The sequence below is a fragment of the Heterodontus francisci genome, chromosome 10, assembly GCF_036365525.1.
Source record: "Heterodontus francisci isolate sHetFra1 chromosome 10, sHetFra1.hap1, whole genome shotgun sequence".
Taxonomy (NCBI): Eukaryota; Metazoa; Chordata; class Chondrichthyes; order Heterodontiformes; family Heterodontidae; genus Heterodontus; species Heterodontus francisci.
Window position 1 is genome coordinate 19181129 of NC_090380.1, and position 23585 is coordinate 19204713.

General features: G+C 44.7%; 1 protein-coding gene across 2 annotated transcripts in view; it reads right to left on the minus strand.

Moving 5' to 3' along the window:
- Nucleotides 1–14340: 14340 nt before the first annotated feature.
- lacc1 (laccase (multicopper oxidoreductase) domain containing 1) overlaps nt 14341–23585 on the minus strand; it is a 51839-nt gene continuing 42594 nt past the window's right edge. The window contains exons 5-7 of one of the 2 annotated variants that reach the window (XM_068040196.1): nt 16374–16599; nt 15901–16099; nt 14341–15797 (exon numbers count right to left, since the gene is read on the minus strand). In XM_068040196.1, the coding sequence (XP_067896297.1) occupies nt 15925–16099; nt 16374–16599 (401 nt within the window). In that variant the 3' untranslated portion in view covers nt 14341–15797; nt 15901–15924. Of the gene's footprint in view, nt 16100–16373; nt 16600–23585 lie in introns of both variants that reach the window. The other variant, XM_068040195.1, reaches the window with a different exon arrangement.

Here is a 23585-nt window from a genome sequence, read left to right on the forward strand (position 1 = left end):
ATTCCTCATATCACATTAAATTTATTATTTTGCTGCAACTTTCCCCATTCTTGAATGAGGTGTATCAACTCTGCTTTTCATTTGTTTGGTGTTGAATGTGAAGACATTAATTGATTGATACCAGTTTGTGAATGAGTGGATGGATAGTTACAGGACGGCTTTCTGTAATTGGGGACAGAAGGATGTGATAGTTATGTTTGGCAATGATTACAAAATACAGAATGGGATTTTTGTTATTGTGCTGCTGTGCTCTGGGGGAGGTTGGGGATGGGATGTAGTGGGGTAGCAAAGCACAGTTAAGTAATAGAATATTGATGCACAACTTAACTTAGGAAGATTAAACAGGTTGACTAGGGATCATGTTCGGTCGATTGTACATATTATACAGAAGGAGCAGGTTTGTTGGACTGAATGTTTTCTTTTTATTGCATGTGTATGGTCTTAAAAATTATACATCTGCAATGCCATATTGCGGTTTGTAGAAACTTGCCGTGTTTTTTACATTACAACAGTGACTACACTTCAGAAGTATTTCATTGGCTGTAAAGCACTTTGGGACATCCTAAGGCAGTAAAAGGAGCTACATAAATGCAAGTCATTCTTTTTTCTTTCCTCTCCCCACTGCCCCCTCACAAATATAATAAATACTACTTCTAAATTCCCCGGCTAAAGCATTTAGTAACTGAAGCCACACATAAATGCATAGTATTTTTCTCTAAAGGTAGATTGGTGTATCTAGGACCTCACTCTTCTAGTTAGACTGATTGGACAATAATATAGAGATCTGGCATTGGGAATAAGCTTTCAAACTCAACAATGGAATCACACAGCTGCTTTATTGTTGTTGAACAATGTAGAAACATTAATTTTACAATCCCTACAATATATTTAGCTCTATTGGTGTCCATGGAAAACCTTTGGACAAATTCACCCTTTGTAAACACACACCCACAGTGCTGATAGTTATTTGCATTGACGTGTTTATACAATGCCTCACCATGTCTGAGAAATCTCACAAAGTGCTTCACACAAATTACTTTTGAAGTGATGCCATTTTAATGTAGGCAAACATAGCAGCCAATTTGCAAACAGTAAGAGCCCACAAAACATGATGTATGATCAATCAGCTTTGGTCGAGGGATGAATGTTGGCCAGGACATCGAGGCAAATCCCCAATCTTCTAGGAATAATGTCATGGGATCTTTTAGATGTACCTGAGCAGGCAGATGAGGGCTCAGTTTAGCTTCTCATTCCAAAGGCTGGCCCCTCCAACAGTGCAACACTCTTCATACTGCACTCCAGTGTCAGTCCAGATTATGTGCTCAAGTCCTGGCATGGGGCTTAAACCCACAACCTTTTGTGCAGATCCATCTCTCCCTACCACACTACTGGTATAGAAAAGTTTGGATTCAAATTCTTGTATTAGGACATTCCACAGCATCAGAGAGGGTAGGGGTATCTGGATCATACTCTCCAAAATATGGTCATCCAAGAGATAGTGCTAGACAGTTCAGAACAGAGATAGTATAGACAGAGAGAAATGGGGCAGCATTGAGAATAAATGAAGAAAGGGAAATAGGAGCAGGAGTAGACCATACAGCCTGTCAAGCCTGCTCTGCCTTTCAATACGAGCACAGCTGATCTTCTGCCTCAACTCCACTTTCCTGCCCGCTCTCCATATTCTTTGATTCCTTGAGAGACCACAAAATCTGTCTATATATGTTCAACAATGGAGCATTCAGAACCTTCCAAAGATTCACATTCCTTTCAGTGAAGAAATTCCTCCTCATCTCAGTCCTAAATGATAGACCCTTTATCCTGAGACTGTGCCCCCGTGTTCTAGATTCCCCAGTCGGGGGAAACAACCTCTCAGTTTCTACCCTGTCAAACCCCTTCAGAATCTTTTATGTTTCAATGAGATCACCTCTCATTCTTCAAAACTCCAGAGCATATAGGCCCAATTTACTGAGCCTCTCATCATTGGACAACCCTCCCAACTTAGGAACCAATCAAGTGAATCTTGTCTGTACTGCCTCCAATGCAAGTATATCCATCCTTAGATATGGAAAAAAAACTATGCACAGTACTCCAGGTGTGGTCTCACCAAAGCCCTGTACAATTGTAGCAAAACTTCCTTATTCTTGTACTCCAATCCCCTTACAATAAAGAGAAACAGGACTCACAGGTGCAGAGAACCCATGAGTTACTGGAACTGTCTAGTAGATACACTGATGGTAATGTTAACTCTTGGTGGTAATGTAAAACAGTCAATATCAGACTTGTTATTAACCTTTTTCTCCCCTTTCCATTAAAGTGATTACTAGTCCAGGGGCTTCATAAGCAGGCACATCCACATGGTGTAAAGTGCAATGATTGAAAATGCACGAATTCAACCTGAAGAGTTATAAAAATGGACTTTTCTTTTTAAAAAACTGGACAATGTGCTTCAAAATGGCTACCCAGGGTCAAAAGACCTGGCCTTGCACATTCAAACTGTCTTACTGTCTGACAAGGACAGAGGATACATTCCAAAGCTAAGAGGTGTCGTTTACACCTATCATGCCAATGTACTTTGTTGAATGATAATTTTCTTTAATCCACTGGCTGGAGACCTGAATTTATATCTCTTAAAGACATTTAAAAGGGAACAGATAAAAGATGACTTTGCTAGCAGCTTAAGATGGCCACCTAATTTGCAACACTGGATCCAACATTGCAAGGCCTGTGAGGTGGAGACAAAATGTCTGCTCATCCCTGCAAGAACCAAGACTCATGAAGGTTAAGGGAACTGCCTGTTCTTTTTAGCAAGAAGAAATACATTGCTAACTACCATGCTTGAATCACTGGGTGACTGTCATGTGACAAGACCCTCCCCTCTGTGGTTTTAAGCCAGTGGTTCTCTGCAGCAGGTTGAAAAGTATCTGGACTCTGACACGTGCAGTTCCAAGATGTGTGGGGGGGGGGGGTCCCTTCTCCCTCCTTCTCTCTCTCCCACTCCTTTCTAGCTTGCAAGCTTCGAGCCCTACCTATTGACTGAACATCTTTGCATACTCCAGCTACAAACAGAAACCCCCTTGGAGGAAATCATCCACATCACTGTCTCCAAGAGATCCACTGAATCTGTCATCTATCTCTTCAAACTAAAAGCTTCAGGACCACCGAATTTAGCTGGAAGCCAGCTGAATCACCAAACTCCACAGACTGTATACCCTGTTTTTCTATGGACTTTAACTCGACCAATCTATCCTTCCCCACTCTATAACCTTTTTGTGTGTGTGTGTGTGTGTGAATCTCTAGTGTGTGTGTGTGTGCATGTGAAAGTTGGCATGTAGTTTATTATTTTAATTAGTTTGGTTTAAGTACAATAAAGCTAACCTCTTTCTTTGGTTAAACTCAAGAAAACCTGCCCAATTGGTTCTTGTTATGATCATAGCAAGTAAGTAACCAAACACCTCCTGAATTGGCCAGTACATCCACTTGTAAAAAAGAATTAAACCTGTTGTGGTCAAACAAGGAGACAAAAAAGAGGGAAGCCCTTTGACCCCTCCTCACCTGACTAACACAAATATGGTTCTCGTCCAGCATCAAACACAAAAACAAAGGGGAAATTGGAAACGGAAAACCAAATTGATCCCTAGCAATAATTTAAAATCTTCAATACAGGTTTTCTTGTGGTTTTCAGTGCTAGAGTACAAAAATATCCACATACGAGGCCAGTACCTTCCTAGAACAGAGTGAAGTAACCTGGGACAGTTTAAAAACCCTATCTGTTGAAGAGTTAAGGAGTATAGCTAGGCACGTAGAGATAAATATCCATCCAAAAGCTAGGAAAACAGAAATCCTAAAACTTGTGGCATGGAATCTGAAATAGAGAGTAATATTAGCTAAGATACAGCTAGAACAGAGGAGACTAGAATTAGAATTCCATGAAAAAGAGCTTTCCAGAGACAAAAAGAGGAGAATTCCAGGAACAGGAAAAAAAAGAGCTTTCCAGGAGGAGCAGCAGGAGAGAGAATTCCAGGAAAGGGAGAAAGAGAATTGCAGGAATGGAAGGAAGAGATGGAATTAAAGTTAAGGCAGCTCAAACTGAATAGGGGAAGAACCAATGTACCCAGTGAAGGCATCGTTAGTGAGGGAACTACCCTAGCTCAGGACTGAGTGCTCCCCATTGATATCAAAGTGCAATGAGGGGGATCTGGAAGCATTTTTCATCTAATATGAAAAGCTTGCAAAACAGTTGAAGCAGCCAGCGGAAGGCTGGACCCTGCTACAGCGAAGAAAATTAATGGGAAAAGCCCATGAGGTTTATTCCCCATTGCCTGATGAGAGTTCATCAGACTATGAGATGACCAAAAATGCTATCCTGAGTGCATATAAGCTGGTATCCGAGGCAAACTACCAAAAATTCCTAACTCTCCGAAAGTAGCTGGAACTTACATCGAGTGTGAAAGGGTTAAGCTACTCACTTTTGACCAATGGATATGGGCACTTAAAATAGAGCTCACCTATGAAAACCTCAGAGAGGTGATCCTCCTCGAGGAGTTCAAAAACTCACTTCCCCTTTCCATAACGAACCACGTGGAGGAACCAAAGATTCCAAGAGCCAGGCAGACTGCAATCCTGGCTAATGATTATACACTTGTTCATTAGCCCTTGCCCCAAGGAAAACCCTTCCCTAATCACCTGCAAAAAGTGTCGAATCTGGGAGGGTGAAAGGAGAATGAACAGCCATGGGAGAGCTGGAAACACAGGGGGCCACAAGGGGCTCCTCTCAGGCCAAAATGGAAGGTGCTGAGAACAGGAGTGACGGACAAAAGCCTGTATGTTTCCACTGTAACAGGGCAGGTCATCTTCGAGCTGACTGCTAGGGGTTATGGGGAAAACCCATAGGATTAGTCAGGGTACACCAGACCAGTGCAGGGAAAGGGGCCCTGATGGAAAGCACAGCAGACAAGGATGTGGCTTTAACTGCGGCAGTAAAAACTAACAAACCTACTGCTGTGAGTGCGGGAGAACTTCACAAAATCCCCGAATGTTACCAGGATTTTGTCTTCAGAGGAAAAGTGACCCATACCCCTAGAGTGAGGCGAGTAAGCCCATAGTCAGACTTAGGAATACTGGGGCCACCCATCCCTTCTGCTGGGAAAAGGCATGACCTTTCCCCCAGAGATTGTATTAATTGCTAACGTATTCGTAAATGTTATCAGGGGAAATTATATGCCCATATCTTTATATCGGGTGACCTCGTGTGAAACCTGATTTCAGGACCAGAAACCCATGGGGCATGTCCCTAGTTTAACTGCGGACTGGTTCGACTTGCTCCTGGATAATGACCTAACGTGGGAAAGGTGGTAGCTTCCCCAGTGGTCTTAGAGAGACCAAAGGAGGTCAGGAAGACAGAGCAGTTACAGGAGAAGGTCCCCAGCATTTTCCCTGACTGTATGGGGGTGACCCGGCCCACGGCCAAACAAGCTCCGCCAGAGGAGGCTGAATTGGCACTGCAGATGGATGACCCTGCTGTCCAGTGATCCGGAATTTTCTTCAGGAATTTAGAGGAACCAAAGGAAGTGTTCAGCAGGTCCTCCTTGGTCGAGGCTCAGCAAGCCGACCTAGGATTACAACAGTTAGCACAGATTGCCCAAACTGAAGCTGAAACAGAGGGAGTTCCAGAGTGTTACTATATAAAGGATGAGGTGCTGATGAGGAAGTGGAGACCTCCTCACAGACCTGCAGATGAGGAACGGACAGTGGTTCACCAAGTTGTAGTGCCACCGAGGTACTGTAGGGAAATAGTGAGAATAGCCGATGAGAATAGCCCAATGTCAGTATCAGAAAAACCTAAGCCCAAATAAGACAGCATTTTCACTGCCCACAACTCCACAAGGATGTGATGGAGTTGTGTAACAGTTGCCACATGTGCCAGGTTGTGGGGAAGCCCCAACCTGCAATAAAACCTGCGCCCCTAATTCCCATACCGGTTTTGGGGGAACCATTCAGCAGAGTGCTGGTGGATTGCGTTGAACACTGCCAAAAACAAAAGGGGGCTACTGGTATCTTCCCACCATTATGGATGTGGCTACCTGATTTCCAGAAGCTATCCCTCTAAAAACTATCTCTGCCAAGGTAGTGGTGGAGGGGCTAACCCAATTCTTAACCTGATCTGGGCTGCCTGCTGAGATCCAGTCAGATCAGGGCACGGATTTTATGGCCAGTATTTTTCAAAAGGTCATGGGTAATCTGGGTATAACCCAGCTAAGGTCCTCAGCCTACCACCCACAGTCACAAGGGGCTTTGGAACGACACCACCAGACCCTGGACGGCAGAGTGGCGCAGTGGTTAGCACCGCAGCCTCACAGCTCCAGCGACCCGGGTTCAATTCTGGGTACTGCCTGTGCGGAGTTTGCAAGTTCTCCCTGTGTCTGCGTGGGTTTTCGCTGGGTGCTCCGGTTTCCTCCCACATCCAAAGACTTGCAGGTGATAGGTAAATTGGCCATTATAAATTGCCCCTAGTATAGGTAGGTGATAGGGAATATGGGATTACTGTAGGGTTAGTATAAATGGGTGGTTGTTGGTCGGCACAGACTCGGTGGGCCGAAGGGCCTGTTTCAGTGCTGTATCTCTAAATAAATAAAATAAAGACAATCTTCAGGGCATACTGCTGAGTATTCCCATGACTGGGACCAAGGGCTAGGATTTCTTCTGTTTGCTACCAAGGACTCGCCCGATGAGTTTACTGGCTTTAGTCCCTTTGAATTGGTTTATGGACATGAAGTAAGACGCCCTCTCAAACTAATCAAGGAGAAGTTTTTAGGATGCAAGGATGAACCTTCCCTGTTAGATTACATCTCCTTGTTCTGAAAATGGCCTCACAAGAGCCTGTGCGATGGCTCAGGAACACCTAAAAACCTCTCAGGCAACTATGAAAAGGCAGGCAGATAATTATGCCAAGGCCAGAACATTTCAGCCCGGAGATCAATATAGGGTGAATCATTGAAAGCCTGGTCAGTGGCCCCGTACAGAGTAGTAAAGGGAATTAGCAAGGTGAATTATATATTTGACGCCCCAGACCAAGTGAAAAAACAAAGGCTGTGCCACATCGATATGTTCAAACGGTATCACAGCCGGGAAGGAGACAAATAAGCACAGGTCTGTCAGGCAGTCAGCAAAGAGGAGGTTGGAAGAGACAATGAGGACGAGTTAGAGGGAGACCTGGAGGATTCCCAAATCGAATCCCCTACCGTCCAATTAACTAACACTGAAACGTTAGGGAGATTAGACACCGTACTCTCCTATTTAAATGCAGAACAGAGAGGAGACCTAACAAGGCTGATCATGGCTTTTAAGGGATCTGCAGGGACAAACCAGGGTGCACAACCCTACACCTAAATGATGTGTATGTAGGAGAGACCCCTCCCATCCAACAAAATTCCTATCCCTAGGTCCCAGAAAACTGACCCAGGTTGAGGAGGAAATTCAGTATATGCTGGATCACAAGCTGATTGAGCGCAGTCAGAGCAGTTGGAGTTCCCCAATTGTGCTGGTACCCAAACCCAATGACTCAACAAAGCTCTGCATTGATTACAGGAAGATTAATGCAATGACCAGAGCTGATTCCTACCCAATTCCCCTCCTGGAAGATTGTATAGTAGAGTCGGAAATGCCACCTAAATAACCAAAATAGACTTGTTAAAAAGGTACAGCCAGGTTCCCTTAACCACCTGAGCTAAAGAGATCTCGGCTTTTGTCACCCCAGACGGCTTATTCCAGTGCTGGGTGATGCCCTTTAGATTAAGAAATGCCCGAGTCATTTTCCAAAGGCTGCCCAACTGTGTAGTGTAGCTGGATGATCTGTTAGTGTACAGTGACACCTGGGGGGACCACCTAAATCAGTTAGAAGCCCTCTTCCGAAGGTTACAGTCAGCTGACCTTGTGGTAAATCTTGCAAAGAGCGAGTTTGCTGAAGCTCTAGTAACCTACCGCAGGCATATTGTGGGTCAAGGGCGAGTGCTGCCCAGAGAAGCAAGGGTACAGGTGCTGATAGATTTTCCCATCCCCACGACCAAACGGGAAATAATGCAAGTTTTGGGGATGTGTAGGTTTTACCGCAAGTTTGTCCCAAATTTCAGCACTATAGCCGCCCCACTGACTGACTTGTTACAGAAAAGAGTGGAGGTAGTGAGGTCAGGGAGGTGCCAAACAGCTTTCGAGAGGCTGAAAGCCATCTTAACCAACGAACCGGTGCTTGCAGCTCCAAATTTTAACAAACCATTTAAAGTGGCAATTGATGCTCGTGACCTTGGGGTAGTGCTGTCCTGTTGCAAGATGATGATTCAGGCATTGAGACCAGTGGGTATTTCTCAAAAAAATTTCTTCTTCTTCTTCTTTGGCCTCCTTGTCTCGAGAGGTGGTCAATGGTGTGTGGAGCAGCGCCTGGAGTGGCTATAAAGGCCAATTCTAGAGTGACAGACTCTTCCTCAGGTGCTGCAGATAAAATTGGTTGTCGGGGCTGTTAAACAGTTGGCTCTCCCCTTGCGCTTCTGTCTTTTTTCCTGCCAACTGCTAAGTCTCTTTGACTCGCCACACTTTAGCCCCGCCTTTATGGCTGCCCGCCAGCTCTGGTGATCGCTGGCAACTGACTCCCACGACTTGTGATCAATGTCACAGGATTTCATGTCGCATTTGCAGACGTCTTTAAAGCGGAGACATGGATGGCCGGTGGGTCTGATACCAGTGGCGAGCTCGCTGTACAATGTGTCCTTGGGGATCCTGCCATCTTCCATGCAGCTGACATGGCCAAGCCATCTCAAGCGCCGCTGGCTCAGTAGGGTGTATATACTGGGGATGTTGGCCGCCTCGAGGACTTCTGTGTTGGAGATATGGTCCTGCCATCTGATGCCAAGGATGCTCCAGAGACAGTGAAGATGGAATGAGTTGAGACGTCGCTCTTGGCTGACATACGTTGTCCAGGCCTCGCTGCCGTAGATATGAAAAGAGATACTCTACTGTGGAGAAGGAAGCCCGAGGATTGTTGCTGGCTCTCAAAAACTTTGAGGTATATGTTCAAAATGGATATAGAGAGACCATAGCTTATACCAACTACAATCCTTTGACCTTTGTGGAGAAATTCAAAACCCAGAAGGCAAGGCTTTTTAGATGGAGCCTGCTTCTGCAACCTTACCACCTAAATATCATCCACATTGAACATAGAAGAACATAGAACAGTACAGGCCCTTCGGCCCACGATGTTGTGCCGACCCTTTAACCTACTCTAAGATCAAACTACCTACATACCCTTCATTCTACTATCATCCATGTACCTATCCAAGAGTCGCTTAAATGTCCCTTGTGTATCTGCTTCTACCACCACCGCTGGCAGTGCATTCCATGCACCCACCACTCTCTGTGTAAAGAACCTACCTCTGACATCTCCCCTAAACCTTCCTCCAATCACCTTAAAATTATGCCTCCTGGTGATAGCCCTTTCCGCCCTGGGAAAAAGTCTCTGGCTATCCACTCTATCTATGCCTCTCATCATCTTGTACACCTCTATCAAGTCACCTCTCATCCTTCTTCGCTCCAATGAGAAAAGCCCTAGCTCCCTCAACCTTTCTTCATAAGACATGCCCTCCAGTCCAGGCAGCATCCTGGTAAATCTCCTCTGCACCCTCTCTAAAGCTTCCACATCCTTCCTATAATGAGGCGACCAGAACTGAACACAATATTCCAACTGTGGTCTAACCAGGGCCTTATAGAGCTGCAGCATAACCTCGCGGCTCTTAAACTCAATCCTCCTGTTAATGAAAGCCAACACCCCATACGCCTTCTTAACAACCCTATCAACTTGGGTGGCAACTTTGAGCGATCTATGGACGTGGACCCCAAGATCCCTCTGTTCCTCCACACTGCCAAGAACACTGTCTTTAAGCCTGTATTCTGCATTCAAATTCGACCTTCCAAAATTAATCACTTCACACTTTTCCAGGGTGAACTCCATCTGCCACTTCTCAGCCCAGCTCTGCATCCTGTCAATGTCCCGTTGCAACCTAGAACAGCCATCCACACTATCCACAACTCCAGCAACCTTTGTGTCATCGGCAAACTTACTAACCCAGCCTTCCACTTCCTCATCCAAGTCATTGCTGGGAAAAATAATGTGATAGACTCTAGATAACGTGTCAACTAACTCAGCACAGAATCATCCCGGATTCTTAAAAAAGCTGAACCAGAGCCTGGCTATGCCAGTGCAAGACTGATGAGTGAGCGTTTGAGGATGAGTGTGTGTGTACAGTTACTTTGTAATTTGTGACCTCATAATGAAATGCTCCTGTCGTCACATTTCATTTCGCATGGTGTGGAGGTGTCACACCAACGTGCTTTGTTGAATGATAATTTTCTTTAATCCACTGGCTGGAGACTGAATTTATATTTTTTGAAGAAATTTAAAAAGGATCAGATGAAAGGTAAAAACTAGCAGCTTAAGAAGGCCACTTAATTTGCAACACTGTATCCTACATTGCAAGGCCTGTGAGGTGGAGACGAAATGTCTACTCATCTCAGCAAGAACCAAGACCCAGGACATTTTAGCAAGAAATACATTGCTAACTAGCTGATTGAATCACTGGGTGACTGTCATGTGACAAGCATTCCCCTCTATGTTTTTAAGCTGGTGTTTCTCTGCAGCAGGTTGAAAAGTATCTGGACTCTGACAAGTGCAGACGCAAGTGGGGGTCCCTTCTCTCTCTCTCTCTCCCCATTCCAGCGTGCAAGCTTTGAATCCTCCCTGTTGACTAACCACCTTTGCATACTCCAGCTACAACCAGAAACCCTCTTGGAGGAAAACATCCGCATCACTGTTTCCAAGAGACCCACTGAATCCGTCATCTATCTCTTCAAACTAAAAGCCTCAGGACCAGTGAATTTAGCTAGAAGCCAGACGAATCACCAAACTTCACAGATTGTATACCCTTTTTTCTATGGAGTCTAACTCAACCAATCTACCCTTCCCCACTCTGTAACCTATTTGTGTGTGTGTGCATGTAAAAGTTGGCACGTGATTTATTATTTTAATTAGTTCCGTTTAAGCACAATAAAGTTAACCTTTGTTAAACTCAAGAAAACCTGACTGATGGGTTCTTGTTATGATCATAGCAAGTAAGTAATCAAACACCTACTGAATTGGCCAGTACATCCACTTTAAAAAAAGAATTAAATTTGTTGTGGTCAAACAAGGAGAGGTAGTACACTATTAACACACTCTTTACTTTTGCTCCATGACCTCCTGGTCAGTTATTCTCTGTGACCCTCTGTCCTATCAACACCTTCCCTTTTGTTCTCTTTTGCCCCACCCCCACTTAATTTCCTTAAAACCTATTACATTTCTAACCTTTGCCAGTTCTGATGAAAGGTCACTAACCTGAAACTTTAACTTTGCTTCTCTCTCCACAGATGCTGCCAAATCTGCTGAGTATTTTCCAGCACTTTTTGTTTTTACTACAAGAACATCTGTCTGTTTATTTGACAAATAAAACACAAAGAGTTAAAACCCTAGGCACAAAAATACTTGCTGCGGTCAATTGAGCGTTAAACAGTGGGGACCACCCACACCCCTCACCACAGGGCCGTAACAACGGATCGAATCAATGATGTCCTGTACCTGTGGGAAATAAGCCTGTTAATCTGGTGAAGTTCACAGCTCTTTCTTTCTGCTTTATTGCCTCCTCTGGGAAGTGAATGTACATGCTGAGCTTCGCGAGGGATGTATCCGCCAGGCGTTTGATGCAGCAGCACTCTGAGATTGTTGTTAACTTCATGTGTTGCAGCTTGGAATGACGCTGAGGCGTAGAAACTCAGGGCCACAGTCACCTTCAAAGCCTCAGGCAACTATGACCTGGTGCTGGGCTGCTGTTAGTGCTGTAACAGATGACACAGCTCTGCCTCCCTGGGATGAAGATAGTTTTGTGTTGTTATTGGGACCAGAGAAGATGTCCCTGAGGCACTTCGATGATGAGCTCAGACATTGCAGCTAGTGCTGTTAAGTCAATCAGGCCCATACAAGAGTGAACTGTCCATTTGGTCAGGTGCTGGTTAATGGAAATGGTGGGCAAAAACCTCCCCGGGAATAACTACACCAATGACAGTTCCTGCAAGAATGCCAACTTCACCATGGGAGGCAAGGAGTTAAAAATAAAAATCGCCTGTATGACAGAAAAACAGGAACACTTTGATGAGGGTGGAACTAAAAAGGATGGCCATGGTCTGGCTCATGGGAGGTGGAGGGTGAACAAAGTACTTGCGTCTTAAGTAAGTACATTCATACATTATATTAAAATATGTCTTTATCCCATATTTCCCATGTTGGAGTTGGAGTTTTTGCTCTAGCTGTTATTGGTGTAGCACTGCCCAACTTAGAGTCTGATATCAAATTGTAGATGAATTGGAACTTTGTCCAGCTCAGCACTGCAAGACCATAGTCCTTTCTACTTCCCATCAACAGCTTCACATTTTGGCTCCCATTCCTTCCCCCTTTGCTGGCTCCTGGCTCCAGTTGAACCAGACATTGTGCTACTTTGGTGTCCTGTTGGAGATCCAGTTGATCGCCATGGCCACCTACTTTCATCTCTACTGTTGCCCGCCTCCATTCCTACTTCATTGCCAACACTGTTGATATCCTCATTCCTCAGCCACAATCTTTATTACTTCTAGACTTGACTTCTTCAAAGTTCTCCTCAATTATCTCCCAAGCTCTACTCTATCTAAACTCCAACTAATCTCAGAATTCCGCCATTGGATTCCTATCAATTCTAACCCACACAAAATTATCACCCTGTCCTCATTAACCTCCTGTCCACCAGTATATCCATTTCAAAATACTTTTCCTTTTCTAAGTCCCCCCATGCTACCTTATAACCTCTTCCATCCTTATTTTCCCAGCTCACTCCCTTCACCTCTGTGCATTTCCCACATTCTTTCTCTTCACCATCGGTGGCACAGTATTCAGTCAGCAATTTGGAATCCCCTTCCTAAACCCTATCACCTGGCTACCCACTTTCAGAAACCTCCTCAAACACATCCCTTCAACCACATGCTTGGTCATTTATCCCAATCCTCCTCCCTATCTCCTGCATAGTGTCTGAATCCCATCTTGTAAAATTCTGTCACAATTGAAAGTACTATACAAATGCAAAGTGCTATTATTCTTGCAGCACACATTAACATCATTGATGGTTTAACTTTTTGATGCTGCATGGTGTTACAAATTTCAGGTCTAGAGTAGATATTTGCTCAGGTTGAGTGGCACCAGTCACTCTCACTTCCTATGATCAGGAGAATATTTTACTGCCCAGTGTTCAATCATACAATAACATAACCCAGGGGCTTTAACACTAAGGTGCCTCTTTGCGGATATATCAATCTTGTACATGCCTTATATCTACTTTGTCTGTCTCCCAGAAGGCAGACTGAAAAGCTTCCAAGCTTGACCTCTTCAGAGTTCACCTTGATAACCTTTAGCGAGAGCAACTGTAAGCCAACAAACCGGTGAATTTTACTTTTAATACATGAATAAAAAGAATACAGTTTTCTCACAATATCACTCCTCAAAGCATGGTAAATATACCACGGAAATACTCCAAAGTATGCCTCCTTACACCTGTTAATGGGTTAAAGTCACTGTGAGGGTTAGTGATCCCTGTATATAGCCAGCATTAACTTTTCTCATCGGGGCCAGCTATGTTCATATCTCAGGCAGAATTCTCTCTTATCTCCCACAGGCTTCAGACTGACTGAGCTTGAGGAAAGGGCAACCGAGTGCAAGAGACAAGAGAAATAAATACATATTGAGAGAGCCAAATGTTTAACCTTTATCCCTCCCTCTACTTTTTCAGGGCGAGACTCGCCGTATTGGCAATCAAACTACCATCTCCCGCTTTGGTGTGGGGGGCCATGCCAGTCATAATGAATGAAACAAATTAATCATTAGAGGTGTGAACCTCTCTAGAGCATGGTAATGAGCCCCGGTGTGTCACAGTGGGCTGGATTTTATGCACCCGTGCATGCACGGGCCGCACGACGCCATGCGGCTGCGATCTCCCATGCGGTGACTCATTTAAATACCCCCCTCAGCCCGCCCACCCAATCACGTGGAGTGGGCGGGCTCTCCGATGCCGGCAATGGCGTCAGCTGCCTCTGCACAGGCGCTGGCAACATTTTTAAAGCGCAGCCACCTCTGCTGGCTAATTTAAATTTTTTTTTAAAGAGAACCAACTCCCACTGTTCAAATCAAAATTCTGTCGCCCCTTTCCCACCCCCCCCAATAACAATAAAATTAAGTATCTGCCCTTACCCCTCCTCAAAACACTTACCTTACAAAGATGACCATCCCCCCCACAAACTGTATGAAGTTTGCAGTTCACCCCTTCCCACCATCCCCTACACTAATGACGAGTGTTTGACCCCATTCCCCAATCCCCCGCACTGAAAACCTCACGTCGCCCCCTTCCCCACCACTGTGGCGATGTTTCTCACGACGAGAAAGTGAAGGTGGGGGAGGGCCGGCTGCCACTCTGAAGGTCACAGCCCGAATGTGGAATTGCTGGTAAGTTTATTTAAATGTATGCATTGTGCTCATTTCAATATGGTAATCTGGGGCCCCTTGCCCAGCAGCGGAGGGTGGGGAGAGGGGAGGGGGGCCTGCCACCATGCCTCGCCGCTGCCGGGAGTATTGGGCCCGGTCCTCCTGGCGTCAGGCGTCGTGGCCGACCGCTGTCAGAATGATCTTTCGCTCCCCCACCCCCCTATGGAGCCCGCGTCAAGAGCCCTGTAAAATCCAGCCCAGTATGTGAGAAACACACTTCTGTTGGCTATTTCAGCTGATCTCAGTTAAAGTGCCTCAATCAACATTCTTAGATACCGATCCATTGAAAGACCACAGACCTGAAATGTTAACTCTGTTTCTCTCCACAGATGATGCTAGACTGGAGTATTTCAGCATTTTCAGTTTTTAATTTTCAGATACCTTGCGTGGTGTTGGGGGGTGGGGGATTGAATCTCCTTCAGGTCCAAATTTAAGTTCAAGGCAAACAGATAAAAATCATAAAACATGACATCATAGCACACAGCTTAAGGAATTTTTTTGGGGGAGAGGGAAACTGGTCTTGGGTGGTAGCTCAAAATGTATGATAGCAAACTGACAACCAGTTTTACACCCTCTTTCATTCTTTCCCACCAGTGGTCACCACCAGGTGGGGCAGTTAAAAGGAGGCCAGCCACTTACCCACTCTGATTTCACTGTCTTCCTGCCGTATGCCAGCCTTAACCAGCTCTTTAGATCAGGTAAACGGGACACCCGAAGGAAGGCAATGGGTCTTCCTTAAATACGCAGATCGATACCTGCGATGTCACAAGAGGCCCAGCAGGCAAGTTCGAACATTTTTATTTCGAGTTTATTTATGGGCCAGGACGCATAAGGGTGTATTACAACAGTGACTACACTACAAAACGACTTAATTGGCTGTAAAGAGATTTAGGACGTCCTGAATTCTTGAAAGATGCTATATAAATACATATTTTTCTTTCTTCTTCTGTACATATTAAAATTTGGGCAAAACATGAATCTGTTTTATAAATATGATTTAAAAAGTCAATTTACTACAGCTTATCTGTGTGAAAGAACATTTCTTGAAGGCAGCCCATGAGGCATCAAGGATGATTTCACTACCCTGTTGAATTCAGTGGTGTATGTGGTAGTGTAGGATAGTTACCAGAAGGGCTGCACATCCATCGACTCCACAGCACGACTTCTGGAAAACACACCTCCAGTTTCAGTCCTGGACACAAGTATCATAATCTAAAGTGATGTATCACATTACCATCTGTCTGTCTGTATCAAGAGAAACTAATTACCCGTATGAGATTGGAGGTTTACAACTAATCTCTGACAGAGATAAATCCAATTTGAGTTCCAAAGTTCCTTCCATCCCGGCTATATGAAAAGAACATGTCTGGGTGGCAGACGGTGCAAAGAGTCACTTCAGTGCATTTACTGCCTGTGGAACCATCACTTATGTTTTCAGACAGAATCCCTCCACGTTCCAGTAAAACTCTTAGGAAAGAAAAGTTCAACATTTTAGAGAATGCTTTCCTCCTTCATCCATCATTTAAAATAGACATATTAAATATATAAATTTTAAAATTTCACATCTGCTCCACTTAAAACAAATCAAACTGTCCTTAAAACACTGTTTAAAATTCTCTTTTGCATCTCATTTTTGATCAATCAAAGCAAGAAAATAAGAAACAAATGCTTACAAAAATATGGGCTTTGCTACTTTAGGGGTTCGTTTGACTTGGTAACGGATTGCAGTTTCAACATTTACCTCGTTGCTCGCCTGAGATCAATTAAAGGACTGGAAGCGTTGATCCCTTTCACACAGCTGGTGTCGATCTTAATGAACTCTCTGGCTGCCTCTTGGTGAAGTGTGAAGCAACATGGGCCCACACAAGGACCCATCACCACCAGAATATTTTTCTCACTGCAGCCAAATTCAGTCATCATCACGTTCACTGTAGCCATAGCAACTCCTGCCAGCGTACCCTTCCACCCTGAGAGGAACGAGCAAACACTATTCCAGTTCAATAAAACAAAGTTTCATTTGTTGCTGGGATGGTGGGGGGAGGTGATTGGAGGTTGGGGGGGGGGGGGGGAATAGTGGAGAGGAAGATCGGAGGGAGGTCGGGAGGGGAATGGGGATAATCAGAGGCTCGGTGGGGGCAGGGGGCGGGGGCGGTATGCAAAGGGAGGGGAGAGGAGGATCAGTGGCCAGGTCAGGGCAGGGGTGGATTAGAGTCTGGAGCGGTATAATATAGTGGTGACTTCACCTTTAAGAGATTGTACCTTTAAGAGAGCAGGCCAAAGATGCAACTGATGACATCATCATACATATATAAGGAGGGGACACCACCCTGCTCTCATGCTCACACTTCAGTCCTTGGCCTGCTGGCAGTGTTCCAGTGAACCTCAATGCAAGTTCGAGGAACAGCACCTCATCTTCCAATTAGGCACTCTAAAGTTTTCTGGACTCAAAACTGAGTTCAACAATTTCAGAGAATGACTGCCATTTTTAAAAAAAATTATTTAATTTTTATTTTTTACCCATGTGCCTGTATTAAACTTACTTTCCATGTCTTTGCTTTCAGACAGAGCTGTTCATTATTCTGGCATGAATACTCTCTCTGGACTAATGCTTTGTCTTTTACTACAACTATTATGACTCCCTTTGCCTTTTATTCCATGACATCTTTGTCATTTAATCTCTCCTGCCCTCCATCCTATCACACACCTTCCCTTTTGTTGTTCTTTCCCCCCTCCCCACTTCCACTTGCCAGTTTTGATGAAAGGTCAAAAATCTGAAATATTAACTCTGTTTCTCTCTCCACAGGTGCTGCCAGACCTGATGACCATTTCCAGCACTTTCTGTTTTTATTTCAGATTTCCAGCATCCACAGTATTTTGCTTTTATTTCAATTACAAGCAGTGTTGGTTCGACTCCAAGTGCACAATTTGCGACTGAATAAAGACAACTGAACCTTTTCAGCTATGCAAGTGAAGTTCTACGGGCACATACTTAACGAGAAAAGTTTATCTCCAGACTCTAAGAAGGCGAAGTCAATCTTGAATGCGCATCCTTCCATGAATACAAAACAGGTCAAATCTTTAATAAAAACAAGAAATGCTGGAAATACTCAGCAGGTCTGGCAGCACCTGTGGAGAGAGAAGCAGAGTTAACGTTTCAGGTCAGTGACCCTTCTTCAGAACAAATCTTTCCTAGGATTAGCATTGTACATCACAAGATTTATCCCAGAGTATGCCTCCGTCACAGCCCCACTCTGACAGCTCACTTGAGAAGATATCAATTGGAAATGGAATGAGGCAGAGGCACAGGCATTTCATAACTTAAAGAAAACTTTGACAAAAACACAAACAATGCCTTATTTCGATCCCAGAAGACACTGCGTTTATAGTAGATGCCAGTCCAGTGGGTCTTAGAGCCATGTTCTGCCAAGACAACAAACCAATATATACACAAACAGATCATTGACGGACACAGAAACAAGATATTCACAGATAGAGAAAGAAGTACTTGCAGTTGTATGGGGAGTAGAGCACTTCCACCTATACCTATACGGAGCAAAAGTTAATGTTGTGACAGATCACAAGCTATTGCTGGCCATTTTTACAAAACAGAAATCAATATCCGCAAGAATTGAGAAATGGAGACCGAGACTCACGCCGTACAACTGTCAACTGGTATACAAACCAGGCAAAGACAAAGAGAACCCAGTCGACTTTTTATATAGAAATCCAATGAAAAACAAATCTGCTGAGCCTGAACGATTCACTGGCTACCTAAATTATATATGTGGTCATGACGTACCTCACGTCATGACGTAGACGATGCAAGGAAAAAAATAGGGAAAGATGAAATGCTACAACTCCTCATGAAAGCCTGACAAATACAGAATCATGACAATTGGAAACACCCTGATGTAAAACTATACCAATCATGCAAGGATGAGTTCACAGCACATGACAGACTCATACTCAAAGGCAATAGACTTGTCCTTCCTACATATTTAAGGAGAAAAGCAAATGTGCATGCAAAGCATCAAGGAATCATAAAGACAAAAGCCTTCTGTGGAAGAAGATATGGTTCCATGGAATTGACAAAATGGTAGAAGAAGCAGTAAGAGAATGTATACCATGCCAAGCAGCCACGAATGAAGATAATTCAAGAAGCAGCTCAGCCAAATCAAGCACAGCTGAGATCAACTGAGAAGATTATCGAGACCGCATCGATTACCTGTACAATTTAAAGACCATGTCATGCATCGATGACAAAAGAAGCCAAGTGAAAAAAAAGTCTGGTATTAAGGGTAATGTGCCTGAAACCTATCCCCTAGTTTTCAAACTTCAGTCCAGCCAAGTTTTGCTCAATGTAATTTTGCATGATTAAGCAGCTAGATTGCAATTGTTAATCTTTAAAGAAAAAGGGGAAACTTTAAACTTAAAAGGGGGTAATATAATGTAGCGTAGTGGTGACTTCACCTTTAAGAAACAGTGCCTTTAAGAGATGAGGCCACTGATGCAACTGATGACATCATCATACATATATAAGACACCATTTTGAGAGGTGCACTCAACACATGACTTACTGAGAGCACATATACACTGGTGAGGAAAAGACCTGGACATGAGAGCATGCAATGTAGATTTTTTCTAAAATTTGTTTTTATGGAATGTGGGTGTTGCTGGCCAGGCCAGCATTTGTTGCCCACCCTTATTTGTCCTTGAGCAGGTTGTGGTGAGCAGCCTTCTTGAACTGTTTCTGCAGTTCATCTGGTGCGGGTACGCCCCCGGTGCTGTTAGGGACGGTGTTCCAGGATTTTGATCCAGTGATAGTAAAAGAACAGCGATATATTTCCAAGTTAGGATGGTGTGTGGCTTGGAGGGGAACCTGCAGGTGGTGTTGTTCCCCCGTGTCTACTGCCCTTGTCCTTCTAGGTGGAAGAGGTTGTGGGTTTGGAAGGTGCAGTTGAAGGAGGTGTGGTGAGTTGCTGCAGTGCATCTTGTAAATGGTACACACTGCTGCCACTGTGTGCAGTCGTGGAGGGAGTGAATGTTTTAAGTGGTGGGTGAGGTGCTGATCAAGTAGACTACTTTGTCCTGGGTGGTGTTGAGTTTCTTGAGTGTTGTTGGAGCTGCACTCATCCAGGCAAGTGGAGAGTATTCCATCACACTCCCTCTTGTCGCCACAGTCTTTGTGGCTGCTCCAGATCAGGTTCTTGTCAATGGTAACCCCCAGGATGTTGACAGTAGGGAATTCAGTGATGGTAATGCCACTGAATGATGAGGAGAGTTGGTTAGATTCCCTCGTTGCAGATGGTCATTGCCTGGCACTTGTGTGGCCCGAATGTTACTTGCCACTTATCAGCCAAGCTTGAATGTTGTCCAGGTCTTGCTGCATTTAGACATGGTGTGCTTCAGTATCTGAGCAGTTGCAAATGGTACTGAATATCATTCAATCAGCAGTGAACATCCCCACTTCTGACCTTATGAGGGAGGGAAGGCCATTGATCATAGAGTCATAGAGTTATACAGCATAGAAACAGGCCCTTCAGCCCATCGTGTCTGTGCCGGTCATATAGCACCCAACTATTCTAATCCCATATTCCTGCACTTGGCCTGTAGCCCTGCATGCTATGGCATTTCAAGTGGTCATCTAAATACTTCTTAAATGTTGTGAGGGTTCCTGCCTCCACCACCTCTTCAGGCAGTGCGTTCCAGATTTCAACCACCCTCTGGGTGAAAATTTTCCTCAAATCTCCTCTAAATGTCCTGCCCCTTACCCTAAATCTATGCCCCCTGGTTCTTGACTCCTCCGCTAACAGAAAAAGTTTCCTCCTATCTAACCTATCAATGCCCCTCATAATTTTGTATACCTCAATCATGTCCCCCCACAGCCTTCTCTGCTCCAAGGAAAACAACCCTAGCCTTTTCAGTCTATCGTCATAGCTGAAATGCTCCAGCCCAGGCAACATCCTGGTGAATCTCCTCTGCAGCCTCTCCAGTGCAATCACATCCTTCCTATAGTGTGGTGACCAGAACTGTACACAGTACTCCAGCTGTGGCCTAACTAGCATTTTATACAGCTCCGTCATAACCTCCCTGCTCTTATATTCTATGCCTCGGCTCATAAAGGCAAGTATCCCATATGTCTTCCTAACCACCTTATTTACCTGTGCTGCTGCCTTCAGTGATCTATGGACAAGTATACCAAGGTCCATCTGACTTTCTGTACTTCCTAGGGTCCTACCACCCATTGTATATTCCCTTGCCTTGTCAGTCCTCCCAAAATACATCACCTCACACTTTTCAGGATTAAATTCCATTTGTCACTACTCCGCCCATCTTACCAGCCCATCTATAACTCCCCATAATCTAAGGATTTCCTCCTCACTATTTACGGCACCATCAATTTTCCTGTCATCTGCGAACTTACTGATCATACCTCCTATATTCACATCTAAATCATTAATGTACACTATAAACAGCAAGGGTCCCAGCACCAATCCCTGTGGTACACCACTGGTCACAGGCTTCCACTCGCAAAAACAGCCCTCGACCATCACCCTCTGCCTCCTGCCACGAAGCCAATTCTGGATCCAATTTGCCAAATTGCCCTGGATCCCATGGGCTCTTACCTTCTTAACCAATCTTCCATGCGGGGACCTTGTCAAAAGCCTTACTGAAGTCCATGTAGACTACATCAACTGCTTTACCCTCATCTACGCATCTAGTCACCTCCTCGAAAAATTCAATCAAGTTAGTTAGACACGATGTCCCCCTGACAAAGTCATGTGGACTATCCCTGATTAATCCCTGCCTCTCCAAGTGCAGATTAATCCTGTCCCTCAGAATTTTTTCCAATATTGATGAAGCAGCTGAAGATGGTTGGGCCTAAGATACTACCCTGAGGAACTCCTGCAGTGATGTCCTGGAGCTGAAATGATTGGTCTCCAACAACCATCTTCCTTTGTACTAGGTAAGTAAGACAATAAATAAAGTTTGTGTTGAATCTGAATATGAAGCCTGCGGCTATCATTTAATGAAGACTTAAGAACATAGCACAACACTATAGGTGCGGGGTGGGGTGGGGGGGGAGGAGGAGGGAGCATTCGAAGGGCAGGACAGGTGTGGACTGGAGACACAGCAGTCTTTAAATGTGAGATTGTGAAAAGAAGTATTTCTGCTAGCTCCATATTCAGGTCAGTATATTTCAACAGTTTAACTTGTTGGCAGCATGCAGTCCCGAGGTTTTACTGAGTGCACCCAGTGTCAGCTTCTGCAGGGCAATCTAGTCTCGGAGTGGGGCCTTACAGGCCTGAAGCCTCTTATTTTCATACGCAAAAGGATAATTCCTGTATCGGGCATGGTCACTGCATGATGATTTTTTTTTTGTCTTTCCCCATTGCAGTGCAATTCCAGCCAGAACTGTATGTCATTCCTGCCCTGCATATTAGTGTTTTCGATGGGCCTCAATAAGATCCTGTTTAGTTCCCAATTAATTTCTCGGCCCATATCTATCAGGCACATTCCAAAGAGTACTTTTTGATCCAAGGTCTGAGAGGATATTTTGCATCACATAAAATTACATGTCTGTTCAGACACCATTAGGGTACTGAATTAGACAATCAGCCATGATCTTTATTGAATGGTGGAGCAGGGCCGAATGGCCTACTCATGCTCCTGTTTTGTAAGTTTTTTTCACAGAATCACAGAATAATACAGTGCAGAAGAGGCCCTTCAGCCCATAGAGTCTGCACCGATGCATTAAAGACACCTGACCTGTCTACCTAATCCCATTTGCCAGCACTTGGCCCATAGCCTTGAATGTTATGACGTGCCAAGTGCTCATCCAGGTACTTTTTAAAGGATGTGAGGCAACCCACCTCTACCACCCTCCCAGGCAGGGCATTCCAGACCATCACCACCCTCCGGGTAAAAAGGTTCTTCCTCAAATCCCCCTTAAATCTCCCGCCCCTCACCTTAAACTTGTGACCGCTCGTAACTGACCCTTCAACTAAGGGGAACAGCTGTTCCCTATCCACCCTGTCCATGCCCCTCATAATCTTGTACACCTTGATCAGATCACCCCTCAATCTTCTCTGCTCCAGTGAAAACAACCCAAGCCTATCCAACCTCTCTTCATAGCTTAAATGTTCCATCCCAGGCAACATCCTGGTGAATCGCCTCTGCACCCCCGCCAATGCAATCACATCCTTCCTATAATGTGGCGACCAGAATTGCACACAGCACTCCAGCAGTGGCCTTACCAAAGTTCTGTACAACTCCAACATGACCTCCCTGCTTTTGTAATCTATGCCTCGATTGATAAAGGCAAGTGTCCCATATGCCTTTTTCACCACCCTGTTAACCTGCCCTTCTGCCTTCAGAGATCTATGGACAAACACGCCAAGGTCCCTTTGTTCCTCGGAACTTCCCAGTGTCAGGCCATTCATTGAATACTTCCGTGTCACATTACTCCTTCCAAAGTATATCACCTCACACTTTTCAGCGTTAAATTCCATCTGCCACTTTTCTGCCCATTTGACCATCCCGTCTATATCTTCCTGTAACCTAAGACACTCCACCTCACTGTTAACCACTCGGTCAATCTTTGTGTCATCCGCGAACTTACTGATCCTACCCCCCCCCCATAGTCATCTATGTCGTTTATATAAATGACAAACAATAGGGGACCCAGCACAGATCCCTGTGGTACGCCACTGGACACTGGCTTCCAGTCACTAAAACAGCCGTCTGTCATCACTCTCTGTCTCCTACAGCTAAGCCAATTTTGAATCCACCTTATCAAGTTACCTTGTATCCCATGTGCATTTGCTTTCTTGATAAGTCTCCCATGTGGAACCTTGTCAAAAGCTTTGTTGAAGTCCATGTAAACTACATCAACTGCACTACCCTCATCTACACACCTGGTCACATGCTCAAAAAATTCAATCAAATTTGT